This window comes from Oncorhynchus nerka, linkage group LG20 (genome assembly GCF_034236695.1).
Source record: "Oncorhynchus nerka isolate Pitt River linkage group LG20, Oner_Uvic_2.0, whole genome shotgun sequence".
Classification (NCBI taxonomy): Eukaryota; Metazoa; Chordata; class Actinopteri; order Salmoniformes; family Salmonidae; genus Oncorhynchus; species Oncorhynchus nerka.
In genome coordinates this window covers 88,375,273-88,386,354 of record NC_088415.1, presented here as the reverse complement: position 1 = coordinate 88,386,354, position 11,082 = coordinate 88,375,273, and the positions used below count along the sequence as shown (strand labels likewise).

The 11,082-nt window shown below is 40.9% G+C and overlaps 1 protein-coding gene across 2 annotated transcripts in view; it reads left to right on the top strand.

Annotated features, from left to right (window-relative positions):
• Positions 1 to 441: 441 nt before the first annotated feature.
• The window catches only part of LOC115103362 (transferrin receptor protein 1-like), a 30,808-nt gene continuing 20,167 nt past the window's right edge, over positions 442 to 11,082 (top strand). Inside the window, exons 1-4 of one of the 2 annotated variants that reach the window (XM_029624257.2) lie at positions 442 to 566; positions 7,790 to 7,839; positions 9,585 to 9,819; positions 10,354 to 10,543. In XM_029624257.2, the coding sequence (XP_029480117.1) occupies positions 7,807 to 7,839; positions 9,585 to 9,819; positions 10,354 to 10,543 (458 nt within the window). In that variant the 5' untranslated portion in view covers positions 442 to 566; positions 7,790 to 7,806. Of the gene's footprint in view, positions 567 to 1,288; positions 1,553 to 7,789; positions 7,840 to 9,584; positions 9,820 to 10,353; positions 10,544 to 11,082 lie in introns of those variants that run through there. The other variant, XM_029624258.2, reaches the window with a different exon arrangement.

Below are 11,082 nucleotides of genomic sequence, written 5' to 3'. Positions count from 1 at the left end.
TATGATGCCGCCAGCCAGTCGTTCACTGGCAAACTCCTGCGCAAAGTGTGAAAGTCGTCACACTGAAAAGCGAAGATACACTTGATTTAGCACGCTAAACAGGCAGTTTTCTCTTTTGGAACCATCCACTAATGCGAAGTGAAGTCCACGGAGCGCGCCGGGTGAGCAAAATCAACTGCGACCACGATTCTACATTTCTGTGTACATGTCAATATATTTAATCCTCACTAATGTTGTGCAAACACCCTATGTCATGTGAATGTGTCAAATTAAATGGTCAAAACACATAGGCCTAGAAACCATTGCCGACGTTGCTTTCTCAAGAGCGCACACCTTCTAGAAGTTCTATACTAGAACACATGGCAAGGCCAGCGCTCCTCGGCTAAGAGGAGACGTGCGACAGGAAATGACGTTTTCATCTATTAGAACTCGATTTTTTTTCTATCCATAAAGAGCATGCTCAAGGTTGCTTGTGCCAGTGAAGGAACAAAATATAGTGAACGTTCAAAGAAACCTCGGGTCGAGGGAGCATACAATTACCAGACGATTGGCACAATCGAAGAGCGGTAAGGGTGTGATTAGATTTGTATCATAATAAATGTAGCTTTTAAAAAGCCGAAATAGTCTAACAATACAATGGATTGACTAACATGAATGGCCATGATGACAGTAATGTTAACGTAAAGCGTCATATTATTGGCGTCCTTGATTTTAGAGAACATATGGATATATTAGGCTATATATAACCAAATATGTTTTACTGCCAGGATGTCATAATTACTATTTTTGCCTATCGTTTTATGTAGGCTAGTTGGCAGGTGTCAATGGTTGATTGGATCATGATTGTAGCTCTGTGTCTTATTGAAATCTAGCCCTTGACCACGACTCTCATCAGTTAATTCCTTTACATTACACAATGTTAAATCATTGGATGAAGGCGTCTTCTGTACGGGGGGGGGGGGGGGGTGTAAGAATGCTCAGTCTGAATATTAAACATCGCTTGCAGTATGGGTTTGGAAACCGTATCCTTCATATTAGCTAGAAATAATAAATAAAAAAAGGTTAAATTGATATACACCTTTTTTATAGGGTTGGTGTTCCCACATCTTTCAAATTTACAGCACACAGGGTGTATTTACGGAAGACCGTGACCACCTGTGCTAATTATTTAACGTGCTTTGAACACCTGTGTGAAACGGAAGTCCGCCCAGAAACGTGTTGTCACTGAAAAATACTATCGGCTGCAACTGTGATACACCCGTTTTAAAACGGGGTACATTAAGTGTATATATTTTTTTTGCATTTTGTGGAATTATGTTAACGTGATCTGAAAGTAAAGGGCTTTGTTTCTATATCCGTATAGCTTCACGTTTTTAGATGGAGTATGTTGGTTGTTTTGGCTGCCAGAGCAAGTCTACCTCAGAAAATAAGTCATTTGGACTATAAGGAGAAATCGTAGGCTCTTTAAGAGTACATTTTGGGCTTAACTTCTGTATGGGAGGTTTGTCATGTTCGGTTGAGTCGAGTGCTCTGTAGCTACTCTCAGCACATGGTGAGTAGCCTATTTTCACGAGGTATGCACACACTTGGTTGACCTGGACTCATCGCTACCTAGAGATATCGTAGTAAAATTAACCTCGAGTAGGGTTCTTAAATGGGATTGAAGTTAGTAACGTTAGCATTTAAAAAACAAAGAATAATCTCGGAATGATAGTTCATCTGCATGGGTAAACCTTCGCGCCCCACAGTCTAATATCTCATTCTCTATCAGCAAGATCGTGTGAAACAGACATTGTGTTTATATAATCGATTTCTTCCTGGTCACAGAAGCTAAAAGGCCCTGTTAGTCTACTGTACCTGGCTATAGCTTATCTAAACAAATCCAGTTTTTCAACGCTAGTGTGCGTGTAGAAGTCCAACAAAATTCTTTATTATCTCAACGCAAATCATGTCGAGCAATTATTTTGCATTGAAATAGGCTATGAATGAACTAACCTCGGTTTGCAAATAAATACACAATGCCAATGTGTGCAGAACATTTGACCCAGAATGCTACATTTCTATTTAAAACCATAACGTAGGCTACATTGAAGCCGAAACTGCATCAGGGGAACTTGACAAGCTCAAGTAGCCTACTGCGCATGCCTGCCCTTGACAAGTCCCAGTCACTCCCTGGCGTCCCTATCCTATAATGACCTTGGTGATTTCTTGAATGTCTAAACAAAGGTATTGTTATTCACAACCTTTGACACACATGGCTTTGCAACTTAACTATGCACAGCACACATGTTATCATCTCTATGCTGTGTGTGTCAGTCAATTATATTCTAGAAGTCTCTACTTTGTAAGTAATATCCTTATTCATCCAGGTCGTTGATCTCCGTGTAGAAAATCTCCACAATATTCTAATTGACAACAGACCCCCAGTGTGTTTGATGTTCACCTCACGGCTGTGGTTGAATCGGTGGCAGGTAGGTAGGTAGACTAGTGTTTAAGGATGTTGGCCCAGTAACAGATTGGTTTCTGTTTCGAATATCTAGGTGAAAAAATATGTCGCTGTGCCCTTGTGCAAGGTGCTTAACCCTAATTGCTCCTGTAAGTTGCTCTGGATAAGAACATCTGCTAATTGACGTAAATGTAATGAAGATTCTGTTTTTTGTGTTGACAATATTGGTTAGCCTTTTCATATTCAACACAGTAATCTCAGACTGAATGTGTATGGAGATGCCTCTGTATGGCTCTGTAGCCTGTTCTCCTGGCTGATTCTCATGAACAACTGGGAACTTTTCCCAATGTGACTCTCACATGATCGGCTACTGCACAATGAAGCAGAAGATATGACTCCCCCCCACACCCCCCACCTCCTTTCTCACTCCTTATAACAAGGATTAGTGGGCAACAATCCAGATGTCAGCAGCTTATAGAATCAGGATTGGCCATGTTCGGTTTGATGAATGAAGCTTTCATGTAATTGTTGTGTGGGTTTGCGCTAGAATTCTGGACTCTGGCCTCTGGCGCTCCAGGCTTGCTCTTTTTGTGTTCATAGCAGGTCTGTTTCTTGGGCAAAAGTTTGAGTTAAAAGCACTAGTCTATACTTGGTAGGATCTGGTTGAATGAATGACATCTGTCATCAGAGTGAAAAATATTTTAATTTCCCTGAACCTACCAAAGTTTGCAGTTGTCACACCTTTTACATTCGGAAAACCTGAGTTTTTAATTTGATTTAGATTCCTTTTCAGAACTGAAATAGTTTCAGGAATCTTTTCTTGCTCCTCTTCACTTTAATACGTGCTGTCCATTCTGACTAAAGGTTTCCTATATAACCATTGTGACGAGTCGAAGAACCTTTGTTATACGTCTGCCTATGTGAGTGGTCGAAGAGCTTTAGCCAAGGGCAATGATATAGGCTAGGATCTGTTACTTTGGTTAGGCTACATATTCAACCAGAAAGCTTAAGCCTCACACTGTGGCATGTAAGCGTCTAATCCTGTTGTGTTCATTCACAACATGTTGCCAGTTCTTGAGACTAAAATAACTTCCCATGGCTGGTTGCAGTCAACTCGCAGCTTTACGGAGTCAGTCCCCTATATCTGCATTTGTCATGATATTATTGAAGAAATGAATGGTTATGACATACGTTATAGCATGTTTACAACACTGTAACATCGTCAGCTTTATGGATAAATGCTGTTCCATAGAAATGCATTGTGGTCAACCCGTGGGCTAGCTACAGTAGAAGGCCTTATAACTCAGTCACGCTCGTAAAGCTGGGATAAATGGCTGTGTTTCTGGCTTAAGGTTACCCGGTTCTTCTGGGAGACGTGTTGGAAAGCACTACCGTGAGTGTCTGCTTGACAATGGGAAAAGAGAAGAGCTATTAGGCTGTTAGAAAAAGCGGGTGAAGATGCGTCTGTTTTTCAAGGAAGAACTTGATACGCAAGGCGTATTGCTTTAGCCTTGAATTGATGTAACCATGCCCCCCCCCCGGGCCAGTTTGTCTGGGAACCAAGGGTGAATTCACGGTTCCCATGGTGATAGCACATGCTTTATCTCTCTTACACACTTTGAAGGCTTTGCAGGTAGAGGCCTACACTCTAGAACAGGGATGGGGCGGGGGGGAACTCCAGTCCTCAGGGGCTCGAGAGGTTTCGCACTTTGTCTTCATCCCTAGCAAACACAGCTGATTTTAAACTAATTGCTCCTGAGCTGTGCAGCGGTCTAAGGTACTGCGTCTCTGTGCATGAGGCTTCACTACAGACATCCTGGTTCGATATCCAGGCTGTATCACAACCGGGCAGGTGATTGGGAGTCATATTTGGCCCAGTGTCGTCCAGATTTGGCCGGTGTAGACCGTCATTAAAAATATTAATATGTTCTTTAACTGACTTGCCTAGTTAAATAAATTAAATGTGAATTCTAAACTCAAGATCATGGTTAGTTGGTTATTGGAGTCAGTCTTCAGGCAGTGGTCACCAGCTGGCAGATGCTGTGTGGTTAAGGCTACCCACGTGATGTGATCCTTATGAATTATTTGTCGAACAGCAGCCAAGCATCGGTCATCATGTCACCAGAATAACACCCTCGATATTTATTGGAAAGAAGCATCAAGCTCATCATCGAGGGGTTTCACCACCCTGTGAAGTTCATCATTTATTTAATCTGTAGCCTAATAAACTGCATGATTTCCTGAGTTGTCGTTGGAGGACCACACCACATAATCGTGTGACTCCAGGTTTACATCAATATAATTGTTATTATATCAATATTTGTGCTTAAAGGGGTTTCCACCGCCTTTTCTCGCATTTATTAATTTGACTGACACAAAAAGATACCACCTTGGCTAGCGTATTTTTTTGTGTTTTTTTTTGTCGGCATTTGAAAAGTTTACCGACACAATTTGTTTCCATCAGGCCTGTTGTGACCGTTTTTATTTATCCGACATGTACTTTACTCGCTTAAAAAAAAGTTGGATGGAAACCTGGTTATTGTATGTGACTGTGTTTGTAGTCACACTTTTCATCTCTTATGTGTAGGTCTTGCAGAATTGGATAAGTTTTTAACCCTACCAAGGCTGGGTATGTTTGGCATGTAGGCTAAAAGCTTTGATGGCTTACCTTTCAGACGGTGTGATTTTAATGAGTCTTAACCAACAGTCTTTTCTCAACATATTCCACTGCAAGCAGAGGGGTTGAAGTTACAGCCTACATTTTGATATGTGGATATGAAGTTTGCTAGTTTACAAAAGGACCGATAATCATAAAATTAATAATAATACATTGAATTTATAATGCATTTTTCATTGAAAAACAATCTCAGTACTACAGTTAGTGTATTAAAATAAATGTTAAAACGAGACTTAGAAAAAGGACACCGCTAGACAGGGCAACTGACACGAAGTACACAGTGGACGCTACCAAGGAACACAAGGAATAGTGCTACAGTATCTCCTCTGTTTCTGTGACCTTTACTGTAGTCTTGCTAAGTCAGCCTTTACTAGCCGTAGCCAAAAAATATGCAGAGGGAGACACGACTAGTCCATGCTAGACAGACTTAGCCTAACTGAAATTAGCCTATATCTGCTAACCTAATGTAGTGTTAAGATCATAGGCCTATATTTGATTTATTGTTTAGTTAGGCTAGGATTGGAGGTTGCTAAGTAGGGCAGGCCTGTCTCCTGGCATTTGCCCACGGTTCCGCTGTCACGCCATGTCCTTAATGGAATCTCACCCCATTGGGGCTGAACATGTCGCAAGAGGTCATTCGGGGCTCATTGTCCAGACAGTCGCCACTGTTCTGCCCTGTTAGCCTTACTACAGTAATCATTGTGGCAACTTTCTACTGAGGTGATTTTACAAAAACAAGGACTGACTGTCTGCTGATTCATTCAGTTTCTAACACAATCCTAGGATTGATTAGTCTTCTTTTTACACTAGATGGGTCATAAGAGAGCTGTTTAGGTGGTTGAAATACTGGGAGAAAAGGTTGCCGAGCAGTTATTTAGAGTAGCCGTGTTCAGTCTGATCATGTCCTGCGTGGCTCAGTTGGTAGGAGCGTGGTGATTGCAACGCCAGGTGTGTGGGTTCGATTCCTATTGGGGAACAGTGTGAAAAAGACTGTAAATCTATGTGCTCACTTAACTGTAAGGTGCTGTGGATAAATGAGTGTAATGTAAATGAGGGCTCTGCTCACTTGCCTCCAATCTTTTTTGTGATTGGTTCAGGAGCATTGAGATAATATTGATGCTTGGTGTGATGGGGAAAAGAGGTGAATGAGGTACATTTAGGTAGGTTCATGCTGATTGGGAACACAGTTAGCTAGGCATTTGGTAAGACCTGAACAACATGTGTATTGTTCAGAAAGATTGGGCATGGTTTGAAAGGTTTTTTGTTTTAGGATCTAGGCCTAGATCCACCCTTGTCAGAGATGCATTGTTTTGAATGGTAATAAGTGAAACATTGGTTGTGAATTACTGCTTGTCTTTCTCAGTAAAGGAGAAGTGTGTTATGAGGAATTGCTATCATGACTGCGGTAACTCTGTGGTCGAAACAGCTGTTCGATAAACAGGAGGGTTCGATAAACTTGACTTAGCATGTTGGCTGGATGCTCTGTTTCCTTTCCTGAAAGTGGTTTACTTACTTAACATGTCAAAACACAACTTACCGTAAATAGATGGTTATCTCTGCACTTTGTTCTTTATTCAGTGTGCTAACTTAGTCAGACTGCCCTATTGTCAAATATAGAGGTGGTTGTATTAAAAAAAAAAAAAAAAAAAAAATGCGATGGGGATCGTGATTTATCATTTAACTGAATAATGAATGGCCCATCTAGTGGCCTCAAGTTGATAACCTCTCAGTGATGTAGGCCATCACAGCTGTGGCAATGATTGGAAGAGCTTTCGATTTCTTTGCCCATTATTTTCAATGACTTTAAAAAAAAACGTTTTATATATATATATATATATTTTTTTTTTTTTTTACAATGAGTGTATTTAATTTGGATTCAGTTCCGATATTAATGTGAGCCATTAGGCCTAGTTGTATATCACCCTAAGCAAAGCAATTCTTGTGGGACTTTGTCGCCACCTACTGCTCTAAACTGAATACTATATGGTAACTTCAATGGGACAAAATAATGGATTATTTTATGAATTCATTTTGGCTAATTACAACAATTTACAATTAGGCCAGCATTACATTAATGTTACCAGTAGTGTACAGTACAATATCACTTATAGTCTGTCCAGTCAAATAAGCAATGGGGTCTGCAATAATGACTTAATAACGCAGCACATTATCGAAAATGTTTAAAACGGCCTATTCCTTATTCAGAACAATTGCTCATCATGGGTGCTACTTGACAGCCAGGAAATGATATGGTAGTCTTGTGTTTCTGGTCTCAGGACTCCATTCACACAGAGACATTGCTTTCTTTGGCGAATCCATAAAATCACGTGGGAAGTTTGTGTTTTTGTAATCATGTTATTTTCCTTCCCCCTCGACTTCACGTGGAGCCAGTGTGATTGTGGCCGGTTCACGCCCTCAACAGTGCTCTTTAGTGCCTGGGAACAGGGCAACACCGTAGGAAGCCTGGTGGATGTTTAGAGAAGTTGTGGGACTTTTCTTCTTTGGTTTCTCCCCACTAGCCAGAAAGAAACTGTTAATGAATACACAAATAAGAAGTGAAAACCTGGGGCTTTGGGACGTGTAGTATTTTCTTTCCCCAAAACTCTGTATTTCTATTCTAGCATGGATCCTGTTCCACACTCATTGTTTTTTTTTGTTCCCTCTAGACTTCTGAGAAGCTACCATGGACCACGCAAGGTCGACAATATCCAAAATTGTAAGTACTAGGCCTAGACTTTAAAGAAATTACCCTAGCATTTACTAAACGATTGTCTCATTATCCTGTCTAAAAATGGTTGCAAATCAAAAGCATTCCTCTTTTGAATGTCTTTTAAAATGGTTGCTTTTAGTTTCAGTTGACTGATACCTGCACCACAATTTTCTAAAATGTTAATGAAATGAGTACATATCGACACTTGCAAATTGGTCTCTTCACTCTAAAGTGATTCCCGAAGCAAAGGTATAGTGCTGCTACCTATAGTGCTGCTACCTATAGTGCTGCTACCTATAGTGCTGCTACCTATAGTGCTGCTACCTATAGTGCTGCTACCTATAGTGCTGCTACCTATAGTGCTGCTACCTCTCATTCCAACCAAGGTGCATGAATAAAGGAGCCAACTGGAAATGTGAAGAATGGTGCTAATCTATTGGAGGTCAATTGATATTTTTTAATATATTTTTTTACCTTTATTTAACTAGGCAAGTCAGTTAAGAACACATTCTTATTTTCAATGAACAGTGGGTTAACTGCCTGTTCAGGGGCAGAACGACAGATTTGTACCTTGTCAGCTCGGGGATATGAACTTGCAACCTTTCGGTTACTAGTCCAACACTCTAACCACTAGGCTACCCTGATGAAGGCTGCAAGCCTAAAAAGCATTGATTTTTATTAAGGCAATGAAACACATGTATATATATGTTACATCTTTTTGTTGACACAATATCAGAATTAGGCTGCCTGAGTGGCACATATTATGCAAATGAGTTGACACATACGTACTATATTACTGCACTATAGTATAACGTGACATAGTACCAGCCTAGTAAGACTATACATTAGGGCTGGGAATTGCCAGGGACTGGACGATACGATATTATCACGATACTTCGTGCCGATTCGATATGTATTGCGATTCGATACTGTGATATCACGATACTTAGGGCCGAGTCGATATGTATTGCGATTCGATACTGTGATATTATCACGATACTTAGGGCCGAGTCGATATGTATTGCGATTCGATACAGTGTGATATTATCACGATACTTAGGGCCGAGTCGATATGTATTGCGATTCGATACAGTGTGATATTATCACGATACTTAGGGCCGAGTCGATATGTATTGCGATTCGATACTGTGATATTATCACGATACTTAGGGCCGAGTCGATATGTATTGCGATTCGATACAGTGTGATATTATCACGATACTTAGGGCCGAGTCGATATGTATTGCGATTCGATACTGTGATATTATCACGATACTTAGGGCCGAGTCGATACGTATTGCGATTCGATTTTTCCAAACACATTGCTCACGATATCGCTGCAGAGGGATCAGTCATGGAAATAAAAGTGCTGAAAACAAATTGGCTCACTATTTAAAAAGACGGGGAAGGAAAAATACTAGAGTTTGTTGCAGGTACAGATGACGAAGTCAAATAATATTGCCATATATCGGCCAATAACAAGATCCCGATTTAAAATAATCAATCGCATTACATTCTGTAGTTAATCTCGATTGAATCACTTTTTATTTGCTCAAATTTGGTGCCAAATAAAGATTGTTCCATTAAATAATATATATCTGTATATAGGCATGTAGGGAGTGAAACAGAAGATAATCTGTATAAGAATGTTCAAAATGTCTTCATTTTGGCTGAATAAAACACACACTAAATCACATGGCATGTGAGGATTTTAACAGCTCTCCTTCCTTCATCAATCTGTCTCCACACAGTTCAATGGAGAGCCTCGCTCATACACACGCTTCAACCTGACGCAGAACATGGAGGGTGAGAACAGCCAGGTGGAGATGAAGCTGTCGTCCGACATGGACGAGGAGGTGGGCGGTAATGGCGTGGGGGAGGACCACAACCATGCCAAGGAACCCTATGTGGTACACAGGCCGGCCGGGCGCACGCCCAAGAGCGTCTGCTTCATGGTGGCCACCATACTCCTCATCTTCATCATCAGTAAGAACAGACATTTAAAAAATTGACAATTGCATGCTGGTGCCTCAGTCACTGTTAGTCACGTATTGGTCATATGCTGTATCAGTAAAAGTCACAAGCTCTGTATTAAAGTACACGTTGAAGGATGGTTGGTTTCTTCACTCTCCAAGTAGTCTATTGGCCAGGAGAAACTCTAATTCATTTTTCGGGTTTCTTTAAAAGCCACTGAAATTCTGCTAACTTTAGCCACAGATAGCTAAAACTCAGTGCAAGTTGCCACTGTCGTATGATTTATGGCTGAAACGCTGTTCAGATAAACTGATGACCAGATTAAGGGCCCGTTTTCCAGACAAAGATTAAGCCTTGTCTTGGACAAAAAATATAAGAATTCTCCATCGAGAGCTTTAAAAAATATATATATATCATTTTCGTCTGGGGTAAACCGTCTCTTGGTCTGGTTTCTGCCCGGATGGTTTTGTCTAGCTGCAGCTGACAGTGGTTTCAGCGGTTATTTTACAATTTACTCTCTTCCCCTTTTTTCTGTTTCTCTCTCAGGCTATCTGATTGGCTACCTGTCCCATCGGAAGAAAGAGTTGGCTCCTCCCAGCTGCTCTAGGTCCACCTTTGAAGAATCCATTACCCAGGGTTCCGTTAAGATGGAGGCGGACCCTCCCATGGACTGGAATGACGTGAAGAGACTGCTGGATGAGAAGATGAGTGCCTCCAGCTTCGAGAGCGCCTTCAGGTGACTGCACTAGTAGCCCAGTGGGGTAAACATTAAAGGGATACTTCAGGATTTTGGCAATTAATCTCTTTATCTACCTCCCCAGAGTCGGATGACTTTGTATACCATTTTTTTTTTAAATTATCCATGAGCTCATCAGACTCTGGGGAAGTAGATAAAGAGATTCATTGCAAAAATCTCAAAGTATCCCTTTTAAGCTTGTCTGCTCTCATTTTTCAACTTTATATTGGAAATAGCACCTCAATGTTATACTACTACCAATTATGTTGTGACAGTATGGCAGCTGCATACGAAGCCTGAACAGTTTCTACCCCCAAGCCATAAGACTGTTAACCATTGGCTATCCCGACTATTTAACTTTCTGCGTTGACCCTTATTGCACTTTACTCTTGACTCATATAAGCTGCCATTACTGTTTATCTATCATGTTGCCTGGTCACTTCATCCCTTTCCTATATGTACATGCAGTATCTACCTCAATTACCTTGTACCCCTGCACATCCACTGTGTACCGGTACCCAGTGTCTATAGCCAAGTTA